The sequence below is a fragment of the Phascolarctos cinereus genome, unplaced genomic scaffold (genome assembly GCF_003287225.1).
Source record: "Phascolarctos cinereus isolate Bilbo 61053 unplaced genomic scaffold, phaCin_HiC Scaffold_7;HRSCAF=346, whole genome shotgun sequence".
NCBI classification, from domain to species: domain Eukaryota; kingdom Metazoa; phylum Chordata; class Mammalia; order Diprotodontia; family Phascolarctidae; genus Phascolarctos; species Phascolarctos cinereus.
In genome coordinates this window covers 43,633,889-43,658,549 of record NW_027556180.1, presented here as the reverse complement: position 1 = coordinate 43,658,549, position 24,661 = coordinate 43,633,889, and the positions used below count along the sequence as shown (strand labels likewise).

Below are 24,661 nucleotides of genomic sequence, written 5' to 3'. Positions count from 1 at the left end.
GTATTCTCTCTTATTTAAAACACCATCAAACTGTCACTGGAGAGGAAATACTAGTGTTTTCCCTGTCATCAAAGGAAAAGTCCCATGTTAAGGTTATCCCCACACCATCCAGGGAAGACCTTACAGGATGACTGAGAAACTGCCAACCTGTTACTTAGTGGAGCTGATTCAGAGATCTCAGATCCAGGAAACTCTTTGGCTTTGACCCAAGCCATGGATGTCCCTGCTCCTCCAATCATAATTCAGTGGGACATTATGACATCATCAGTGATGATCTGGCATGGTCTCCAGTTCCTAGAGCTCCCTCCAGTCCCAGCCTGTTATTGCAAGTACATTCCTCTACCATGAGTGTGGAGCACCTAAAAACCACCGATCCACATGTATCTTGAGGTGACAGACTGGCTCTGGTGATTATTTCCATTTTCATGTTTGCTTGGTTCACCTACTTCAACAGGGCTCTGGTTGTCTCATTTTCTAAGACTGGCCTGGCCTTGAATTCTCTAGGCTGTCCCTGATATCCATCCTTCTGTCCTTTGTTGCAGTTTAATTTTGGAACTCTGCCCAGATTGTGGGAAACAGCTATAGGCAGTCAGGCCCCTGGACCATTGGCCAGGAACATCCCTACCTGGAACAAGAAACAGAGCTAGAGTCTAGTTCCCCTGACGCCACAGTTTGCTCCTTGAAATTAGGAAGCTATCCTGAACTTGGAGGGCAATATGGGTTTTGCCACTGCCCCACTATAGCTATCTATTGGTATGCTTAATCCCTTCCTTTCTTTATCCTACCTACCCCTTCTGTAGTTTTATCCTAATATATTTCTGGCCTAACCAGCCCTGAATATTAGAATTTGATATCTGGGATAAGTTACGCAAATTAATTTCATTGTATTTTTACATATTTGTAACGAGGACCTTCTGAATCTTAAATATATAGAGAAATTCACATAAATAAGTCAAATTGGGCATCCTCAGATTAAAGGCAGAAAAACCTGTGCCTCTGTGCCCCAGAGTGCCTTTAAGTGCAATTATGCATCTTAAAACTGTCCCTTGGTGTGTTTCAAAGCTCGCTATTCTGCTTGTTTAATTCTAGCTAGATAACTTCACAGAGACACATACTGGCTGTCTCAGTTTGTTCTTTCTCTTTTACAAGCTTTGCTTGAAAGACAGACTGCAAAGGTATACAATTCTCAGTTTTCTTTGTTTCTTTATACAGTACTTGACAGCAAATATAGGACTTTGCAAATATTTAAATGGAGAACATAGTTTGTCTTAAAAATGGACTTTTTAAGCATTTGCAGCAACACTTATTTTCAAGTGGTTGGATTGATTTGATGGATTTGCCTTGAAAAATGGTAATCTTTACTATTTACAAATGCTCATTAGTGCTTACTGATCAATATAAATAGATATGTATGTAAAGTATTTTAATTATTATCTTGAAATGTTTCCAAGAGTATTTGATTCTTCTTTCTTGTTACCTCTGTTGTCAATGCAGAAGAGTGTCCCTGGGAGAATAATTGGATCAGGTTGACAAATATTTACCTTTGCCAAAATTTGTCACCCAGTGCTAAGAACAGTGTTTTTGATTTGAGGTTTTCTGGTCCAGACCCTGTGATTTCATTTGTGGGGGAAGGGATAACTCCCACCAATGCAGATGATCATTCCCAGTCTGAAGAGATTCTCCTGGGACACTGGCTGGCTGAGTCACTTGTGCCCATGGTCACACTGATGATGTGTTTTGGAGGCAGGCTGAGCTTCAGTCTACTTTTCCCCACTGACTTTCAGTGCAAGGGTTTTTTTTTTTCAGTCCAAAACTATGAGGAGTAAATTTTTAATGTTTTCCTCACTAAATTATGACAACTAGAACAATAAGCCAGTCATTCTTTCAGTGGCAGAGCTCGTGGTTTGAAAAGTAGTCGTCCTCGACCTACCTTTTCTCAAGGGAAGCAGTTCCTGGGCACATATGCATGATAAGCTATAATGACTACAGTGGGCACAGTCTGAGAGAGGGAAAGGCATTCATCAGGACACCAATGATAGGCATCTACTCAAAATAAATAAGTAAATAAAAACAAGCCTCTTACAGCAAAAATAAAACAATTGTTTTATAAGCAGAGTATCAAGATCCCAAATGCCTAGCCAAAGTAATGTTGGAATACATCAGTAAATATTTACCGCTAGACAAAAAGCTAAGTGCATGAGAGGGCAAAGGCCTGGGAGTACTCTACCCAACACTCCGCCTTATGCTAGTTCTAGCCTCTACTCTGCATAGGTATAGAAGCCTGGTAGTGATTTAATGGGTTCTGGGAATCTCACTTGGTTGAACAGACCAGGGAAGTTTAGTTTGGCCCTAGGTAAAGTCTGATCTAGGACTATGAATTGCTTTTGGAAAAAAATACAGACTTATTAAAGTCTGTGTATGTGAAGACAGAGCCAGTGAAGCCTAGGTGTATCCCAGATCCTCTGGGCCAATTGTAGGCTTGACTTGACCTAGACCTGAACTTTCAGGTTATCCAGACACACATCCAAACCTTTTAGAATTATTTAGTGTTTAATGACAAATCCCAAAATGTCAGCCATGAAAGGAGTTTATGTATATGAGCCATCCCACTCATGACTTAGACTGAGGTCCAGAGAGCACTTAAGTAGTTCAAGGACATATGCTGTATTATTATTATTATTATTCCTTTGATATTTCATGTAAGATGTCTTTCCTACTGAATAGTAATCTCCTTTAGGGCTGTGATCAGGTCAAAACATTTTTTTTTGTTTTTTCCTCAGTATAGTCTACATAAAAGTTTCTCAATGTTGAGTTAGGTTTGTTATCTTAAAACAGACTAATGCCCCTAAAACAGGGATGGAACTGGTCTATCCTTTAGGCATAGGTCTAGGGCAAAAACAAGAGTCCTAAGTTTAATTTCTTGACCCAGTTTTAAAAGAATACTTGATAAAATGAGAGAGCTCAACTAGATGCTTTCAAATGTTGCTTGCAGCTCTTTCTGAGGCTTTAATCCTCTTTATAGTGGGGCCAGCTGGTCATGCAATACTCCTATGGTGGAATACTATCCTCAGTGGAATTCTCAGGCACTTTTCCTGCCCCCCCCAACCCCTCTCACCTGGCATGGGAGTAGGGTTGTCCTAGGGCAGGAGAAATCTGGAAAGAGGCTGGCTTCAATCCTCCTCCCAAAGCACTGAGGTCAGTATATGGCTAGGTTTCCATTGATAGATTCTATTAGGGTAGCAGCATCCAGCCATCCCGTGGGAAGAAAATTGGATTTGGAGTCAGAGAACTGGGTTCCAATCTGAGTTTTGTGTTGTGGTGCTGGGCAAGTTATTCAGCGTCTCCATACCTGAGTTCCCTCATCTGTATAAGGACCCGGCTGGACTAGAGAATAACTTACAGCTCTCCCTCTATCATTTTGTTATTCAACTCATTTAGTTGTCTAGATAATTTACAGGAAGTAATTGTGAGGAGGTGAAAACCTGAGGGGCTGACCATGCTGGACCCTGTGTCTGGCTGCCTCTAAAACTGAGGTCAGCTTTCTTCCCTTGGCAGGTGGTGTCACGTGAGACATCCCGGAGCCCTGGGGGAGGGGCACCTCTTCTTGGGATCTGCCTTAAGCTCTCTGAGGACAGGGTCTGCTTTTTATCCCTAGCACAGGCCAAGGAGGAAGCTTGGGCTGTGTCTGATGAGTCACAGGATATCAGGACAGGAAGGAAGCTAGCTTCAGGAGCCCTTGGTCCAGTGTCCTTACCGTGTGTGTGTAAAACATAAAATAGAGGAATATAAAGGAAGTGTCCTTACTGTGTGTGTGTGGCCCCCTGGGCAGTAATACATAACATAAAATAGAGGAATATGAAGGAAACCACTTATATTGACACAGTTATGGAAATATTGAAAGTTCCGGATTCAGGGATCTCAGGGTCTGGGGCAGCCAGGTGGGAGCCCCAGGGGAGGGGGCTGCCTCTGTCTCCTCCTCCTTCCTCTCCCCCTTCAGCCTCCAGTTCAGTTCCTTCCCCTCTTCCAGTTGGCCCCCGCTCCTGCTCCTGCCCCGCTCCGCACCTCTCCTCTCTCCAGCCTTCTGCTCTTCCTCCCTTCCCCCTTCCCCCCACCTGTCCTCCCCAGCCTCCTTCTCCCCCAGCATCTTGCTCCTCCCCCTCCCTCACCTCTCCCCCAGCCGCCCCAGCCTCCTGTTCCTCCCCCTCCCTCACCTCTCTCCCCATTCTCCCGCTCCCCCCACCTGTCCCCCCACCTTGTCCCACCCAGCCTCCTGTACTCCCCCCAGCCTCTTGCTCCTCCCTCCTCCCTCTCCCTGCCCCCGGCCCCCCCGCCGCAGGCCCTCTGCCCCCATCCCCCTCCGCAGCCTCGGCCGCCTCTTCCTCCTCCCCGCGGCGGCGGGCGCCGGGCCGGGCTGGCGGGGCCGCACTGCGCATGAGCGGGAGCCGGAAGCGCCGTGAGAGCAGCCGCCGCCGCTGCCGCCGCCGCCGAGGCCGCCGCCGCCGCCGCCGTCCATTCGCTGCGGAGCCGGGAGGAGGCGGAGGCGGCGGGGAGGAGGAGGAGGCGGAGGAGGCGGGGAGGCGGAGAGGAGGAGGAGGAGAGGAGAGGCCTGGAGGACACCAACATGGTGAGGAGGCGCCGCGCCTGTCCGCCCGCCCCCGGCCCGGCTCCGCTCCCCGCCCGCCGCCGCCGCCACGCGAGGCCCGAGGAGGTGTCCGGCCTAGTCCGGAGGCCCGGTTCCGGCAGAGGCTGCGGCAGCTGCGGGGCCCGGACCCCCGGGAGCCGCTGCGCGGGGCCGGGCCAGGCCATTGTGTGCGCGCCCGGGGGAGGGGGGCGCGGGACGAGAGCGAGGCCGGCTGGGAGCCCGCCCGGAGCCCGCCCTGCGCGGCGCTGTGCCCGGGGCCGCGGGCTCGTGCCGCCCGGAGCCGCCGCCGGCCGGAGCGCGGGCTGGGGCCGAGGCCGGGCCAGGGACCCCGGGGCGCCGCGCCGCGCGTGGGGGGGCCCCGGGCGGGAGTGTACGCGGGCGGGGGAGGGGACGTTTGACATTGTCATGCCGCGAGGGTGAGTGTGCGCGCGTGTGTGTGGGAGGGCGAGTGCGCGTGTGCGGCTCCGAGTGCCCCGCACTCGTCCGGGCCTTCTGAGCAGACAATGCCCGTGCAAGTGCTGGTCAGCGCCCCCGGAGCCCGCGGCGGAGGCCCCCCGCGCTCGCCCCCCGGTGGCCTCCTGCCGCCGCGGGGGGAGCTGTGCCCGCCTCGGGGGCCGCCCCTGGGCTGCGGACCCGCCGGCCAGCGCGCAGCAAAGTTTGTGTCTCCCCGATTCATTCCCCGCGTCCCCGTCTGAAGCCTGGAGACAGAAGGGCCGATTGTGTGTTGTCAGACACTGGCACACATTGTCTCGTTGGACACTTTCTGACATGTGGGTGGGTCGTGAAGTGGAGTCCCGGGCGTGCGGAGGCTGCGTCTGCGGCCGCGCGAGGCTCCACTCCTCAGGTGCGCCGACCCCCGGGTTCCCGTGCGCAGCCTGCCGTGGGGGAGCCCGGCCGGCCGGCCGCGCGTGGGAGCCCCGGTGCGGGGCCGCGCGGGCTTAGGCTTCAGTCCGACCGGAACGCACACACACACATCTATGCTTGTCACCAGCAGACTGCTCTGTATATGCATGCATATTTATGTGTGGTGCATGTTACTATATTTTACATACTATAGCATGTAATGTATATACAATGTATTATTACAGGACATATACTATAGAATTGTAAAATATGTGCTATGTAAGTATGCAACACTATTAGCAAATAACATACTATAGTAGTGTAAAATAAATATATAGGTCTATAACACTACATAAATATATGTACCCTATATTGTTATATAGCATGTACTATTAATATAAAAATACCTATATAAATATATACTATATTAACCCATAATATATACTATAAGTATCTGCTTATATGAGTTGGTAACATATACTACACATCATAATATATTAGTATATAAGTATGACATATTACTGTATTATGGGCTATGTATTATAGTAACAGTATACGTAATATCATAGTGTATATTACTATATAACATTAGTAAGCAATATGCTACTTATTACTATGTTAAAATTATTACTATATGGGGTGTGTATGCGTATATAAAAATATATCTATGTACATTTTGTGTATATATATATATGTAGATATGAGTAATATGAATATATATGTGGATACATGTATCCACATACTCCATACTGTTGGTGACAACAAATCATTAATTTTGAAATGTTTTTTGGTGGATTGATGTTTTTACTAAGCTCTTAATACAGCATAGGTACTAGTGGATGTAATTAAATAAGGATCTTAAATGTAATGCTGTCTACTTCCCAAACAGTATCTGTGTGCATTCAGGTGTCACTATTATGCTTTAAAATACCTGAATGCACACAGATACTGTTTGTGTAGTATTAAAGGAAAAAAATGCTTAATCATTTGATCATCCTGTCAAGGTAATATTAAGGTAATCCCAGTATTTTTTCCATCAATAATAAAACCCATGAAGCGAATAATAGTAAGCTATGTAGTTTTACTGTTAGAAAATGTATGATAGTATCTTATTTGACTCTCACACCAGTCTTGTGAATAATAGTAGAAGAAATACCCCCACTTTACGGAAGAATTTGAAACTCAGAGGTTTTGACTCATCCAAGGTCACAAGTCAGTGTTGGAACTCTGGAAAACTAATCTAATTGTTTTTTTTTTTTAATTATAAATTTAGCGCTCTTTATGTTATTCTGTACACTGCCTTCCCACTTCTCTTTGGTAGCAAGAACCTTTAAAGTGTGAAGCTTTAGTTCTTACATCTTGTTGAAATTTCAGATGAAGCCAATACAAGATAAGTGTTAAGCTACCTAGAGAAGACAGTACAGTGCATTTTCATAACTTTATTGTGTTTTTGTTTGTTTGTTTATTGTGACTATGAAGGGTAGGCAGGCATGAATAGGTCTGGATGAGATCACAGATCCATTCAAACAAGAGGATACTTCCCCTGCTAAAGTCCTCTCGTCTTCTACAGAGTATGGGGAGATGACCTCGGGTTCGTGAAGGCTGTGCCAGCAGAATCCTAAATCTCTGTGGTTCTACCACTTTGGAAAAGCTTCCAGAATGGGCGATGGAGTTACATTACATAATGGTTGTGCCAGTAGCTGAGTTCAGAAGAGGCTAATCCCGACCAGATTGACAAGTGCAGTACATTTTTTTGTCCATAACAATTTTTAGTCCACAAGCATTTATTAATCACTTGCTGTATGCCAGGCACTATGCTAATAATAAGCACTGGGGATACAAAGAAAGGCAAGACCATGTACAGAGTTCCTAAGAGATTTTTTGATCTCCCACAATGAGCAGATAACAGATCTGTGAAGTATATAGAGGCTTCTCAAGTTTATTGATGCCATAATATATATTTTTGGGAAAGGGACAGTTTTGTACTCTAAAGAATACATTTATTAAAGTTTATACGGTTGTTTTATAAATTGGGGTAAGTTTCAAATTGTGGCAGTTTTACAAATGTGAGATTTTACTTTCAAAATCATGATAATTTGGTGTAGTGGAAAGAGGAGTGACTTGGGAAGGAGAAGACCTAGAGTCTGGTCTCAGTCTACCACCAACTTGACCTTGGGGTTCACTTACCTTCCTTGGGTCTCAGTTTCTTTCATTGTAAAGTTTGTGAACTTTACACTAACTATTGTAGCTGAAGTTGATATTCATGTCATAACTAAATCTTTTTACTAGCTTTAGATCTTAAGATTTGGTAGGAAAATGAGATTGAAAAATTTAAGTGTTAGTACTTGTTTTAATCTAAGTCTTTTTTTTATTTAAAGAAACCAAATGATGATCTGAGTTAAGTAATTCAGATAGTGTTATATTGATGAATCATGTGATTATAAATTAAGATTGAGATACCACACTTTTGAATTACTTAGTTTTGATGACTTGGTTTTAAAAATCAGTATAAGATGAAACATGGATTTTTAAAATTACCAGAAATTACACATCCAAATGTGTACCATCTTGTCCCACAACGATGGGAGGTTATAAATCTATCTCAGGGATGAGATTTTTCGCTATTGATGTTATTAGGGAGGGGTGTGTTGTAGGTGATTCCAAAGGAGCCATTCCAAAAGTGTTTTGAACTACTTTGAATGTATGTATTGGCATATTTATTAAAAAGCAGTCTCATTCCTGCACAAAAATATACCTTATGCAGATGTTAGGGCCAGTCTGGTATAATGAGAAGTTAGCTAGGGGCAGCTAGGTGGTCCAGTGGATAGAGCACCGGCCCTGAAGTCAGGAGAACCTGAGTTCAAATCCAGCCTGAGACCAAACACTTGACACTTACTAGCTGTGTGACCATGGGCAAGTCACTTAACCCCAATTGCCTTTAAAAAAAAAAAGAAAAAGGAAAGTTAGCTTGATATATGATGGAAAGAGCATTGGATTTGGAACCAGAAGACCTGGTTTGAAGTTCCAGCTGCTACTTATTACTTGTATGGACTTTAGGGAAATGTATTGACCTGTAGTCCTCAGTTTTCTCATCTGTAAAATGAGGAACCTCTTTGGCCTCTTTCAGCTCTAAATTGATCTTTGTTGTGCCTTCTCATATGTCCTATTATAAGGTTTGAAAAATTATAAGCAGGAACCCAAAATCAGTCTGTTCTGTTAGTTTACCCAAAGCCTCTTTGGAATCATCATTCCTTACTACTCATAATTTAGTCATGTACTCACTTTTTGACTAACTGTAAGGCTGCAATAAAATATGTTGAATTTGACTTAATAACTGTATGGAGGATGTCCGATAAAGTCCTACTTTTCATGCTGTGTTATGACCCTGAGCCCCCAAAGGATATTGCACTGCAAGGCAAACCCAGGCAGGTGTATCCAAACAGGAGAGACTTCAAGTGTGGCCGCAAAGAGGGGTTCTGTCTTGGTCATGTATGTGGGGGGCCAGTTTAGCTAAGTTTGTTGAAGCTCAGCACAGAAAAGTTGGCTGTCCGCTAAAGGAATTTTTCCAGCCACAAGAATTCATGGAGATAGACTACATTAAATCCTAGTGGGGTTGAGATTTGAATAAAGGTGAGGTAGAGATAGAGAGTAGTAACTACATGGATGAAATCATGGGTCCTTGAAGTATTGAAAATATACTATATTAGTGAAATAATTTTTAAAAATAGATCTTAATCAAATTATAAGTTGCTTTGTATAGAGAAAAATTTCAGGTTATTTAGCTAGGTTTCTTGGCGTGTTTTAAATTACATTTTGAATTTTTTTTTAAAGCTTTAATAGTTCATATTCTTTTTGAAAATGGATACCTAAGTTATACCTTTCTGGCTACCACTTTGGGACAGTGAGTTAAATCTCACTTAAGTAGATAAAACTTACTGTTCTACCAAAAAAGTACTTTGGGCAGGTTTTTTGAATAAAACCCTTAGTTGTTTATACTCCTATTAAAATCTGTACTCAGAAAAGGTGACTTTTTATGCAAACACCCTTCCTGTAGAGCTGGTCTTCTAGATTTATTTCTGTGTAATTTCTTACTATATTGAATGGTGGCCTAATTTTTTTTTCCCTAACAAGCCAAAATACTTTGGAAAACATTTTACTTAACTACAGAAAAACCAACCCTCCCCCAAATTCTTTTTTTCCTTTTTTTCCTTTTTGGTGCATGTGGTTGTAAAATGTGAGCTAAAATTAATTGTGTATTTTTTATTCTAACTGGACAGGCCTTAACTAGCAGTGAGTGGTTGTTTTCAGGTCATGTTTGTCACATACATTGACCCAAGCAGGATGAAAATGTAAAATTTCCTTTTTCAAACTGGAGACGTGTTTCTCTTTGTGGCAGGATTAGATATGAAATTTGATCAAGAGATATATAGTCCCAGATAGGATTTGGTTGCTGTGTGGACACAAACAATTGCTTGAGTAGAACTAATTAGCCAATTTACCTAGATGTATTTTAGTTTTTTGGGGTTTTGGTTTTTTTTTTCCAGCAAATAAAAAGGAGACACACTTTGAAGTCATATTATATAATGAATACTAATCACTGAAAGCTATTACTCAAGTTATTCACCATGAAATAGCTAGTATAATTTTAAAAGAATTTTCTTTGTAATTTTTCTGTATTCAGCAATGTGACTTCATTATTTTTAAAAATTACTCAGCACTGACCTCAGAGATCAGCGCTCCAATTAAATGTTCTTTGTATATTGCATTTCTAATATTTTTATGTTTCAATTCAACAAGCATTTTAAAATTGTTTCTGCTGGGCACTGGGGTTACAAAGGCAAAAACTGAAGCAGTCCCTACCCTCAAGGAACTTAATTTCTACTGGGGATGAGGGTGGGAAAGAGAAACAACATGTACACAGATAATTAATATGTAGTATATTGAAAATAAAGACAAAATGATTTGGGGTGGTATCTGAGTTGCAAAATGACTATACCCCAAATCTTTCAACATAAACAATTGTCTGTTTTCTAGGAGCTCATTATACTGATTGTAAAACAAACTGGTCTGTTAACTTCTCTTCCTTTTTTCCTTTTGTTAATTAAAACCTTAGATAGTGAGCATGGTCATGGGAAAGGGAAAGTAGCCAAACTTGTCAGCTAATCTTACCACTTGTTAGAAGCTGTGCTAGAGAATTTATTGTGGGGAGACAGTTGAAAATGATCGTAGAATTTTTGAGCTTGAGAGGGAAATTTATGGATAGTTTAGTTTAATTCCCTGTTTTTACATCTGAGGAAACTGAAAGTTGAAAGGAGTTTTCTTTATTGTGCTGTTGGCCCTTTACTGGTCCACATGGTTCTCATTTACTTATATGAAGGTATAGATGGTGTACTTAGCATATTGGAGGTGACACAGACCCTCCCACATAGAACTCACATGCCAGCAGACAGTCCAGATCCCCAAAGATCCCAGCAGGCTAAAACAGTAGCATTTAATAGGACTAAATGGAAAAACTACCTAGGTTCACAATACCCATCTTCATAAGTACAGGTGGAGGATTAGCAGCTAGGTTATGTGGGAAAGATTTCAAGTTTTTAGTGGATTGTAAACTTAAGTGATCATAGTGCAGCATGGGAACAGTGTTCAGAATTGGGTGATCATTTTACTGTTTTGCTACATTTTAGGATGTGCATGGACAAGCTGGCACGTAGGAGAGGAAGGATGTGATAAGGGGCATGGTTTGTTTATATCATGAGAAGAAAAAGTGGGTGTTTAGACTGCAGAAGACTTGAAGAATATATTAACTGTTTTAAAGTATTTAAAAAGTTGTCATGATAAAGAGAGCTTGGGTGTGTTCTCTTTGAGACCAGTAATCAGACATAAAACAGTGGTTTGAAATTGTGAAAAGGAGATTTGACTTTAAGGAAAAACTTCTTAGCATTTAAAGCTAACTCAAAGCAACATGGGCTACTTCAGGATCTATTCCTCTTTACTGGAGAATGAATGATCACTATAAGAAATGATAATTTTTGGTTTTATATCATCAGAGTTTCCCATTTTGTCCCACCCTCTCTTTATTCCCAGAGAGCCAACTGTTATTACAAAGAGTAAAAAAGAGAAGATAATTCAGAAGAACTAAGCAATATGTTGGGAAAAGACTTGCATTATATTATTTATTCAGTTGTGTTTGACTCTTTGTGACTCCATTTGGGGTTTTCTTGGCCAAGATGCTGGAGTGATTTGCCATTTCCTTCTCCAGATTATTTTTACAGTTGAGGATGCTGAGGCAAACAGGGTTAAGTGACTTGTTCAGGGTCATCCAACTAGTAAGCGTCTTAGGCCAGATTTGAACCCAGGATGATGAGTCTTCCTGACTCCAGGCCCTGCATCCTATCCACGGTACCAGCAAACCTATAGTGTCCTATTCCTCTACCCTCCAAAGAAGGTGGTGAATGCCTTTTCATATTTCTTCTTTGGGATCAAGCTTGCTGATTGTAATTTCATAGCAATCAGTTTTGATTCTTTTGTTTTGTCATTCATTTATATTATCATTGTTGTGTAAGTTATCTTTCTGCTTCTGCTTATTTTACTGCATCAATTTTTGTAAGAGATGAATACATTTCTAAGTGCTGGTGTAGAGAGTATGCCTGTACAGGTTTGGTTTGGACTGTTAGATGGCCTTTCAAGTCCTTTCCAATCTTGAAGTTCTGTTGAGTCTGGGTATTTTTAATTACCATGGCTTATTGTGTGGAATACATGTAATAGAACATTCTCCAAAGATTTAAAAATGAATATCTACTGCCTAAGGCTGTAGAGTAAGTGGTACATGGTAGTGTCAATAGTCTATAAACCAATGAGGATCTTTGAAGAAAAATAATAAAACATATCATTGAGAAGTGTGACAGGATGGGAAGATGGCTTGGTCCAATAGTGAGGGCAAGGGATGAGTTGTGAATACACTCACAGTGGTAAGAGAACTCAAGGAATGTCTCTGGGACTTGTATGGTACCATTAGGGACAGATACACTTAGGGGAAGACATAGACAGGAATCATAGGTTGTGTTAAGCCTCATTGGAGGAAGCTCCTAAGTCTGTGAGATTAGCAAATACTAATTCCTACCTCCTTTAGGGAGAATGTTTGTCATGCTACGTTTTTACACCTGGGACTTGGACATTTGCATAGCAAAGTCAAAGCTGATATTCAGGTTCCACTGCTGAGCATCTTGAATAAACACTACGATTTTGTTTGTTGTGTTGTTGTTGTTTTTAGGCAACTGGGGTTAAGTGACTTGCCCAGGGTCACATAGCTAGTAAGTGTCAAATGTTTGGTCTGAGGGCAGATTTGAACTCAGGTCCTTCTGACTTCAGGGCCCATACTCTATCTGCTGTGCCACCTAGCTGCCTCAGCAGTGCTTGTCTTAAAGTTGATTATTCCATATATGAAATATTAGCATGAAAGTGGAAGAGAAAGAGGTTCCCAATCTGTTAAAGTTCAGCATTTGGGCAGTCTGATAAATAATTTTAAGTTTGTGTATAATATAGCATTTCTTAAAGGGTATAAAGTAAATTCATAAGTGCATTGTAGAAAGTTTATAATGTCTTTTCTTTGTTTAGTGAAATGATTTTTTTCAGGTATATTGTTGCTATATACTTTATAACTTTGTGTGCTATAATCACATTGCGTATTTATATATTCCTTTTTAGATTCCTTAGTAACAGTTTAGCACTTTGAAAAAAGTTAATTTCAGCTATCATTTGCAAATGTGGGTTGTAGAAAGTTTCTGAATGAATTTGGCCCGTGCTAAAAAGCTAACATTATTAGGGTAATTATTAGATAAAAAATAACTATTTAAATTTTTTCTAAGTCTTTTAAATCTAAAACCAGAACTTTTTGTTTCTCCAGTACATATTTTCCCTTCAGTTTTGCTTTCTACCCATGGTCTCATCTGTAAAATAAAGGGTTTGGATTTTGGGGCTGCTAAAGTCATTTTCAACTCTTAGATCTACAATCCTGTGATCCCATGATTTTCTGTTTTCTGTGAGTCTCAAGCCTTCTTCATCTTTCCTGTTAGGCTTTGGCTTTTCTGTCTCAGAACATATAAAAACACAGATTTTAACCTTATTTTGTTGCCACCTGTTTTTAAAATGGGCTTGTGATAGGCCTGTAAACACATTTTCTCTTCTATAGTTTTGCATTCATCTTTAAAATATTAAATTTTTTATAGGGACTTATAGTTAGTTTCACTTCTAAGTGATCCCTCTAGGTAGTCACAACATACTTGTTTTGACAGGCTGTTAAGTTCCAACCCTGTCTTGATAGTTCAAAGGAAAAAAAGGAGCAGTTTCCTTTTTTTTTTTAAATTTTAAAAAATTATTTGAAAAAACTTAAGGAATGGCCATTTTTTTCTCTTGTAAATTAAATATTTAAAATTGCAAATATGTTTTTATTTACCTTTATAGCACTTTGAAGGGTTCTTTCTATACAGTTCTGTTGACCTTCATTTACTTCTTTCCCTTGAGTTTTTTTTCCCCTACTTTTTTTTTTAAGGATTCTTTGAAGGTAGTAGGGGAGGGGAATACCTTTCAGCTGTGTTCTTACTTTGCGCTTTCTGGAATGGTAGCTTTGAAAATAAATTTTTGAGGGTTTAGAAATAGGCAACAGTTTTCTCCTTTGGCCTCAGCACTCGAAGGTTTGAGAAGACTTCAGATAGGTGAGTGATTTTTGATGAAACAAGGCTAAATTTGTTACTTGACTACCTAAGTGATCTCTGTATGCCGAAGATAAAATTCCAGGGCTTAACTTTACTTATTTTATTTGAAATATTAAATATTCTGTTAATAGCATAATAAATATGCACATTTTTTCTGTGGCTATTTAAGGTTTTAAAAAATTATTACAGATTTTGGTGGAGTGATTGGAGTGGGGATGTGCTAATGTAATTTGAATCTGGAGATAATAGAAATAAAGTTAGAAAATTAACTGCTTTAAAAAAACCTTTTAGGTCTGGGCATCTTTATTTCCTTCTGGTGGTTCTAAAAAAGAAAGATGAAGCAGAGCAGAGTGAGCAGCTGTAAATTTGTAGTCACAGAATTTAGAAATGATACTTAAGATTGGTGTTAGAGTATTTTATTTTTGCAAGTATCATGTATCGGCATCTTTAAAATTAGTTCTTGAAAATGTTAGGTTTTAGTTTATTGGGAGACTTATCTTTTGTGAATGTGTGCATATATGTTAGAACGAAACCTTGGTAACAAATTAGTAAATGCTAAGAAAAGTAAGAAAGACTGTAATTATTTCTATCCTTTATAAAATAACTTTGATCAATTTGGTAGCAGTAATATGTTTGTCATATTCTTCACCTTCATCTTTCACTCTTTTATATGATATTTGTATTGATTTAAATATAAATGTTAAAATTTGGTATGATTACATATTAATTAAAATGTATGAATGATGTTTTTTGGCTTTTACAAGTTAGTGGATGACTGCAATTCCAAATTTATTGTACTATTTATTACTTTTGTTAGTTTTTGGTAGAGTTGTAATCAAAGCTGTGTTACAATTAACAAAGTATCCCATATCTTCTTGGCAAGACAGTAAAAGAAATAACATGATCAGAACAGGTATTATATACATTTGTATTCTTACTATTGTATCATATTGTATATTTGTTAATATTTGGATAATCTTAACCAATTTTAGTACCAAAAGTTGTATTATCTAATTTGGTGACCACTCAAGCATATTCACAAAAAAAAAATTCTAGATTAATGGCACATAATACATTGGGCTGTGCTAAACTTTAATAGCTGTGGTGCTCTTTGTTGTTAAAAGTTTGTTTATGCCACACTTGTGATTTAAAAAAAAAAGGTATTAATCTATCCCTCAGCACCTCTTTCCAGCCTCAAGAAATGCCTCCTCTGACTTGTGCCTGCTCCCATTTCCCAACCTTAATTTATAGAGAAGTTCCAGATTCACCTTGCCCCTTTATCCTTGATTCAGGGAGAGTGGGGTGCTTTCTGTTAGATTCTCTGGAGAATTCTTTGTGACTCTGGAAATGAGTATATACATTTTGTCCACCAATTTTGAAGATAAAAGAGGGGGCAGGCTGTGTACCTGACTCAAAATTTATTACACTGAATTAAGACTGCAAAGTTGAATTCACCTACTCTATCTACTGTACAAATGTTTAAAAAAAAATTGTTCCAGACTCTGGGAATCATCTGGGAAATGAAAAGGGGTGGGTGGTGGTGGTGGGGTGGCTATGAATAACATCTTTGCTGGTGTGAGGATAGTCATTTGGCTTTCTAAGAACCCTCTCTCCTCATCCAGTGCCTTGCTCTAATCAGTAGTCAACATGTTTACTTCCTCAGTAGCTATTGGAGAAGAAGATAACTTAAAGCCTTCTTAATCAATACTGGCCACATATTTTTATACCAAAACACTTTAATATGAAGTGTTGCAGTTGCCTTACACCATCCCCCTAACACAACAACCTTTAAGAATTTACATTTGAACAAATTAAAACATATTGAAATATAGTGTAATGGAATTGGATTTAATGTAATGTAATCTCTTCAAATAAGGACTTTGAACCGGTTGTGTTTAATTATTCATTTCTATAATTTTAAAAAATCTTTATAGGTAAGATTTTTCTCAGCTTTTCTTTTATTTCCCAAATCCTCAAATATTTTGCTGTCTGGGAAGTCATTAATAGATTCAACAGATCCATTTTGTCATGCAAAGTCAATCAGTCATCTGACACCTGCTATGTATGATCCAGGTACTGGGCTAAGTGCTGGGGATTCCAAGGCAAAGTGAACTAATCTGTGCCCTGAAAGTGCTTATGTTCTGTCAGGGGAGACAACATGTACATACATAAGTTTATGTGCAATATATACAAAGTAGACACAAAGTAGTTTTGGGAGGAAGGGCATTAACAACCTGGGGGATCAAGAAAGGCTTCATGCAAGAGGTTTGTTCTCGAGCTGAATCTTGAAGGAAGTGCACAATTTCAAGAAATAGAAATGAGGAAGGAGTGTAGTCCAGGCTTGAGAGGGTGGCCAGCGCAGTGGCATAGGTTAGTTGGTCAGTAAACATTTATTAAATGCCTGCCATGTATCAGGCACTTTTCTAAGTACTGAGATATAAAGAAAGGCCAGAAATAATCCCTGCTGTCAAGGACCTCACATTCTTTTGGGGGAGACAACATGTAAATAATGGTGTACAAACAAGCTACATTGAGTTGAAGAGTAGAGAGCAGAGAGATGGAACTAAGATTAATGAAGACTGAGTAAGGCTTCTTGCAGAAGGTGGGACTTCAGTTGCAACTTGGAGATTTTAATAAAGCCAAGGAAGGTAGGAAATGGAGATGAGAGAGAGATTTCCAGACATGAGGGACAGCCAGGGGTAACACTTGAAGTTGGAAGCGGGAGTGTCTTCTTCAAGGAACAGCAAAGAGATCAGTGTCACTGGACCATGGAGTATGTGGAGGAGAGCAAGGCACAGGAAGGAGATATTGAAAGGTAGCAAGGAGCCAGATTATGAAGGGTTCTAAAAGTCGAACGGAGGATTTTATATTTGATCCTGGGGGGAGCTGCTGGCATTTATTGAATTAGGTGTTGACATGGACCTGTATTGAATGAAGATTAATAGCTGAGTGGAGGATGGACTGGAGTGAGGAGGGACTTGGGGCAGAGAGACCAGTAAGCTATTACAGTAGTTCAGTTGCAAGGTGATGAGGGCCTGCATCCGGGTGGGGGCAGTGGCAGTGGAGAGAAAGGAGCATATATGAAAGAATTGAAAATAGAAATAACAGGCATTGGCAACAGCTTGAATATGGAAGGAGAGGGAACAGGGGAGAGAATGAGAAGTTGAGGACAGTGGTACTTTTTCCGGTAACGGGGAGGTTAGGAACAGGGTTGTGGAGGGGGATGTGGAGATCAGTTTTGCACATGTCAAGTTTAAGATGTTTCTAGATAGAGTGTAATGTGTGAGGATCGTCAAGAAGGCCAGTCTGGCAGGACTAACAGATTACCAGAAGGAGAGCAGTATATAGACATTATCACCATATAGGGTCTGTTGGACTAGTCTAAACAGGTAGAGTGTCAAACAACATGTGATTTTAGAGGTGATGGGGAGCTGCTGGGGTGTACTGAGTAATCTCCCTATACCTACTTTATTCATGTCTAAAACGAGGGGCTTGGATTCGATGACCTGAGGTCTCTTGCCCCTCTACATCTATGATCTTATGAATAGGAGAATGATGTGATCAGAGCTGAGTTTTAGGTAAGTTTCTTTTGCAGCTGTGAAGAGTGAATTGAAGTGAAGGTACTTGGCAGGAAGATCAGTTAACAGGCTATTTCAGTAGTGAGGATGAGAAGTGAGCACCTTCACTAAGCAGTGGCTTTTTGAGAGAGAAGAGCTGGCCCTGATTGATGTTGTGGAGGCAGAAACAAGATTTGGCCGCTGAACATACAAAAGTGACCTAAACTATGCTTTCCTTCCTCCAGCAAAGGGGATTGAAAGCTATAGAGTACAAAGAATAGGATTTGTTAAAGTATATTAAAACCTTTTTTTGTTTGTGTTTACAACTAACCTTTAAGAAACAAATGACATCAAATGAATAAGAATGGATTATGTATGTATTTACATATAGATGTATGTATGCATTACACCTCCCTCTCTCTCTCTCTCTCTCTCTCTCTCTCTCTCTCTCTCTCTCTCTCTCTCTCTCTCTCTCTCTCTCTCTCTCTCTCTCTCTCTCTCTCTCTCTGTCTCTGTCTCTGTCTCATCAGAGATATTTTAAAAAGAAAGTCAAGGCAACCAGTCTATCCCTGTGGACAAGAACTTTGTCTTCTGCTTTGGTACTGGGATACCATGAAATATCCTCCTACACATTACCTAGTGATGACTTAAGGCTACACTACAGATTATGAGAAAAAAACCTGGAGTTTTAGTGGCCTACTTACTTAGCATGAGTTAACAGTGTGATATAGAAGTTAAAAAGAAATCCACAAAAAACTAATGTGCTCTCTGGGTGCATTAATAAGAGTAGAGTAGCCAGAACAAGGGATATTATAGTTCCCACAACATATATTCTTTGCTGGTCTTATCTCATCTTAAATATATATTTTTTAATTTCTTAAAATATAAGCTCTACACTTTAAGAAGACCATTGTCAAATTGCCAGCATGTTTAGGGAGACTTGAAACCATGACATATCAGTTACTTAGCCTGTACAAGGGAAGTCTTAGGGGAGATAAGATAACTGTCTTCAAGTATTTAGAAGACTGTCATGTGGACAAGGAATTAGGTTTATTTTACTTCTCAGAAGGGCAAAATGAGAAGTAGATCAAAGTTGCAAAGAAAGGTTTCAGTTCAATATTTGAAAAAGGGGCTTTCTAACACTTCTGGAGATATCTCAAAGTGGAGTGGGCTGCCTTGGGAAGTAGGGAGGGCTTCATAGAGGCCAGGTGACTGTTTATTGGGAGTGTTGTAACAACCAGTTCCTATTCAAATAGGAATTGAAACAGAACCTGAGGTTTTCCCCCAACTTTAAGATATTATGATTCCAAGTTAATAGCAGGAATTTTAAAAAAAACTAATCAAAGTTGTGATCTGGGATGAATTTGCATTTGTTTTAATCTTCTGTACTTCCTATAACAATTGATGTTGTGATGACCCTGAGATACTGCAAAATTCTATATCAAAAAATGTTTAAAGTATTTTCAGTATACTTTGCTTAGGGGCAAATGTACACTAATACATTTTATGACTCTATCAGTTACACATTTTCTGCTATAAAGATTGAAATAAAAAAGTTTTCTTGGTTAATTCTCTGAATTAAGTAGAAAATTTAACTAAAATTTGTTCTTGCCCTTCCGTCTCCCTTCGACCCCTTCTCCCTCTCTCCCTTCCCCGTAACATTTTAGTGTAATGAGTATGAAACTCTTAAAATTCTGGGGAGGAGATGCTTTATCAAAATGTAGAAAATTTCAGAGCGATATGTTGAGATTTTTGGATATGTAAGTGGTATTCTATGGGTCCATGTATGAATACACATTGAACTCTTGTTAAAACTGCTTTCTGTCATTTTTAGAACAAGTTAGGAGGGTAGCTAATGGTCACTTGCTGGCATGTTGCTTGTCTCGGAAGTAATCTCTCCGTAAAATGCTTGAGGAGAAAGGATTGGTAATTTTACCCCAAATGAGAAGCTCCCTTCCCTTTCTGTTTTCAGCAAAACCAAACAACCCCTTCAAAGGTAGGGTTATTGAAATTTAATTAGCTTAGAAATTAATAATTATACAACAGCACCATCACTTTTTAAGAAGATGGATCAATTTCAAACTTAGTCATAAGCAATACTGGTTTTGAGGGAGAAAATTAAACTTGGTTTGAAGCATATTTGTTCCATGTTAATCACATATATTTAATGTTAGCACTGGTTTTTATCTGTTTGATTGTGGGAAGCCCTTTGGCTTTTCATGTTTTGTGAAAATGTTTTGAACTTTGACATTTTATTGAAAAGTTGAAAATGCTTTATAAATATTTATCCACAGGGAGCAGCATAGGTTAGTGGAAAGATCTCTGTCCTGGGATTCAGACCTGGATTCTAATCTTGGCTCACTATCACTACTTAACTGTGTGACCTTGGGCAATGAGAAAGAAGACCTTTGGTCTAAAGAGACAAATGTGAATTCCCAGGGAACTCCCCAACCAGCTTAAAGTTTAAAAAGACATATTCAGAAGGTGGAAACAAGGATGAATACAAAAGTGTGGGCAGGGTCAAGATTCAAAAATATGTCTATTGATTACAACATTTGGCCAAATCTAAAAGCTGGAATTGAAAAAAAAAATGTAAGGTCTTGCGCATGATTTACAAAAATTAGCTTGAGAGAGAAAAGACTGTATTCACCTGAAAAAGATTTGTGGATAATACTGGCCTTCATACACAACCTGTGGCAATAATAGTATGATATGACAGCCAAAAAATTAACATGATTTTAGACTTTATCCAGTAGCATGATGCCTAGGACAAGCAATGTGGTATATAGTGGGTTAGCTTTGGAGTCAGGAAGACCTGTGTTCAAGGCCTCTCTGACATATATCAGCCACGTGATGAAGGACAGGTCACTTAACCTGCAGGACTCCAGGCAGCTGTGTATGATTGAATTTCAGCCGCTCTGTATCAGCAGAGGGTGTTTCTACACTCATAAAGTCACAGGCCTAGACAAAAAGGGATGTCCAGGACTAGAGAACTGAGATGGTCCAGCTGTGCTCTGCCCTTGTTAGAACATATTTGGAGTATTTGTTCACTTCTAGGAGGCAAGTTTAGGAAGGACATTGACAGTTCTAGAGAGCATTGAGAATGGGCTGACTAGGTTGGTTAAAGAAGGGTCTTGAGTTAAAGGAACTGAGATATGTTAGCTTGGAGAAGAAAATAAGGGATTGGGAGGGATGTTAGCAGTCTTCAAGTATTTGAAAGGATCTTAGACATGGAATTTTAGAATTAGAAGCAGCATTAGACTAGATCATGGCATCCGCACCCTTTGTTTTAGTGGAGAAACAGGCTTAGAGATCCTTGCCCATGGTCACATTATTAGTAGCAGAGCCTCAACTAGGATCCATAGTTCTTGTCTAGTGTATTTTCCACTACTCCAGAACTACTTCCTGACCATTCTTTGGGAGAATTCAGCCAGTGTTTCCTATAAACTGATCCCCAGTCCCTTCTTCTGTCCTGGCAGAGGGCTCCTCAATAAAGGGACCTTTACCCTTCACTCTCTTCCTTTCCAACTCTTTTACCTCTTAATTTCTACCCTTACCTCTGATCAGTAGGCTTTGTTGCCTAAGTGTCTCTCACTCCACTAGGAGGTGTCTGTAGTGTCTCCTTGTACTCTAAGGACACCTGCAGATTTCTGTTAGGCCCTTTCCCCCACCACAGTGGGAAGTGAAACTCATGTAATTTGCTCCATTAAGTTGCTCATCCTGTGGAAGGGAGATTAAATGTATTCTGTTTGGCTCTAGAGAGTAGGACTAGGGACAGTGGGTTGAAGTTGTTGCAAGGCAAATTCGGGTTAATGTAAAGAAAAATGTACTGTCAGAGCTTCCCAGAATTGAATTGGACTGCCTTGGGACATAGAGGGTTCTCTTTCACCAGAGATCTTTAGGCAAACAAATCTTGTAACTTCTCTTAAGTCTCAGTTTCTTCTACTGTAAATGAATGGATTGGACTAGATGATTGCTGGGTTTAAAGCTAGAAGCTTTAAAATTCTTTGTTCCCCAACTCAAATCGTAGCTCACTAGGTTTACATGTTAAACCTCATTATGCAGGGTGCTTATTGCCATTTGCTGGCTCCCATACTGATTCCTGGTGATAGCTCAGGTACAGGAATCCTGATAGAGTTTGTTGTAGCAGGTACTATGTGGGGGGTGGGGTGGAAGAGGAGGAGGAGAATAGTAGTGGACTAACTGATGAGGGGGGAGGCTTTGAGAATAAAACCTCGGGTGTTACTTGCAGGGCAGCTCATAATGGTAGACAAGACTTGCAACCTTAATCTGTGTTCCTCCCTCTGGGTCAGAAGAGATGAGAAATTATCTGGGCCAGGCAATAATGCTTCTCTGTTGAAGAAGAGCTGTTAAAAATTTTGTATCAGAGCTAGTGATTGGAGGTCAAGGGAAAAAGGTACCCAAAGTGAGAAAGAAGAGAATCTGGTAGGAGTTTCTTGGATACTAGAGCAAATTCTGTATTTCCTCCTAGGTGAGTGAAAAGTGTGAGAAGAAAAAAAAGGGAACATAAAATAAATTTGGTAGACTCTATATGTTTCTATTTCCCAAAATGCAGATAAGTAATCATGTTTACTTAATATTAAGAAAACTTAAAATGAATAGTATTTGATTGAAAGTATATCTCATTAAAATGTCATAGTTTTCAGCGAGAACAAAAGTAGAAATCATAGTTAAGCTACAATGGAAATATCCAGTCTTGTCAGTTGTTACATATATCATTTCTGCTTTCTCTTCTGATCCCAATAGAACAAGTTGAAATCATCACAGAAAGATAAAGTTCGTCAGTTTATGATCTTCACGCAATCTAGTGAAAAAACAGCTGTGAGTTGTCTGTCTCAAAATGACTGGAAGTTAGATGTTGCAACAGACAATTTTTTTCAGAATCCTGAACTTTATATACGAGAAAGTGTTAAAGGATCGTTAGACAGAAAGAAGTTAGAACAGCTATACAATAGATACAAAGGTGAGTGCTTTAATTTTCCTGTAGTTTCTAGTTTATATGACTGACGTGTATATACCATACATCTCAATAAATATGTAATCAACTAAAATTGCCTAGACCAAACTATTGTGGAGAGCTGTATTCACAAGCTGTATTCTGTGGTCCTCAGATTTAGCAGAATGGTAAGTAATGAAAAAAGAACTGGACTTTGAGTCTGTGGACCTGGAATTACCAGGACCTTTTATCTTGGCTCTTCCATTTTAGGCAAGTCTCTTCCGCTCTTTGGGCCTCAGTTTCCTGATTTGTAAAATGAGGAGAATTGGACAAGATGACCTCTAAAGGCCCATCATGTTTATCATCCTGTGACTGTGTTTTACTGAATAATGTGGAACAGGTTTTTTTCCCCCTTGCTTTATTTGTCTGTTTTTTCTCTTTTAAAATATTGATCTTTTCAAGGCATAATTTCTTTCTCTTTCCTGGGAGAGTTTTGAGAAAATGTTGATATCAGTTTATAGTATATTCAACACACTTTTAAAGTAACATTGGCTGTAACTTTTGCCAGCAAGCTTGGTGGCTGCTGGTTGGCTTAAACTTGGTTTGGATGAAAATGTTCCATAAGACTCCTGTGTACCTTGGGAAAATCAAGGGGCTGAGTTCATTCTTTCTACTGGAAGAAATTCTTTCACTCTCCATTTCCTAGTTTAAGAATAGTAGGGAAGTCTGTTTTCTTTCCTTTTTCCTTTGATTCAACTGACAATTATTTTTTGAGAAGTGACATAAGAAAATTTTGGGGATTGTCGGGCAAGTAGCTTTTCTTTAAATTAGATTCGTGCCAGTACCATTGGGTTAAATGGCACAGTTTATAGCTATTGTTGGCAATTTCTTCAAATGAAGACTGTAATGTTCTGCTGTGGTCAAGCTGTTCATAAGAGAAAAGGAATTTCATTCTGTTTTGATGATCAGTTAGAGAATGACTAAACAAAATGTGACTTCTAATACTTCTTTCAGAGGTCACATTCCTGTTTAAAGGTGACTGATTTTCTGAATGTGTGTGAATATGGAAGAGTGTCCCAAGTATAAACAAATCTCTCTGTTGTGTCCATGACTTTTCTTTGGGTGGAGGTGGGGAGTGAGGGATTTCTACATGTTGGTTTAAAAATATTGTAAGGAAAATGTTTTATTGGTGTTTTGATGTTGACTAAATTGTGAAGAGCACGATTTTAAAATGTGACCATAAAAGCACTGTTGTTTTTTATGAAGGCATTGTTTTAAGAAACATGGAAACAGTGATGTGTAATAAACTCAAAGAACTCAGTCGCTTTTCTTTTGCCATATCAATTTGTTCTTGTTTTCCTAAGATCCTCAAGATGAAAATAAAATTGGTATAGATGGCATACAGCAGTTTTGTGATGACCTGGCACTTGACCCAGCCAGTATTAGTGTACTAATCATTGCTTGGAAGTTCAGAGCAGCAACACAGTGTGAATTCTCAAAGCAGGAGTTCATGGACGGCATGACAGAATTAGGGTGAGTATACTGCAGGTAGGAGAAACTAAGTACATGATCTTAAGAATTTACAGTTGTCTGATTTGTGGAAGCTGTTAACTTTAGAATTTTGACTATAATCGTTATGCAAAACTTTTTCTTTTTTAATATGGATAGAAGTCATCTTTTTAGGGGGCTGTTTTTAAAAAGCGCATTTGTGTAGTTTAGTAGAGTCTTCATTTCTAGTTTCACAGTCTTGTCACTGACATGTGACAACTTATAAAATATTTTTACCAAGTTCTTTGTCCTTTCTTCCTCATTTGTAAAAAATTAAAATGAATAACCTTTGTAATTTTCCACAGATTAATGGTATGTGACCAAATCTGCAATTTTTTCATTTACTAAAGAGAAGTGATATCAGCCTCCAGGTCTTGATGTCCTGATCTATAAAAAAGAGGCG

General features: G+C 39.7%; 1 protein-coding gene across 2 annotated transcripts in view; it reads left to right on the top strand.

Annotated features, from left to right (window-relative positions):
- The first annotated feature begins 319 nt into the window (after positions 1 to 319).
- DCUN1D1 (defective in cullin neddylation 1 domain containing 1) overlaps positions 320 to 24,661 on the top strand; it is a 44,793-nt gene continuing 20,451 nt past the window's right edge. Inside the window, exons 1-3 of one of the 2 annotated variants that reach the window (XM_020980829.2) lie at positions 320 to 407; positions 22,521 to 22,737; positions 24,075 to 24,243. In XM_020980829.2, the coding sequence (XP_020836488.1) occupies positions 22,563 to 22,737; positions 24,075 to 24,243 (344 nt within the window). In that variant the 5' untranslated portion in view covers positions 320 to 407; positions 22,521 to 22,562. Of the gene's footprint in view, positions 408 to 4,538; positions 4,625 to 22,520; positions 22,738 to 24,074; positions 24,244 to 24,661 lie in introns of those variants that run through there. The other variant, XM_020980827.2, reaches the window with a different exon arrangement.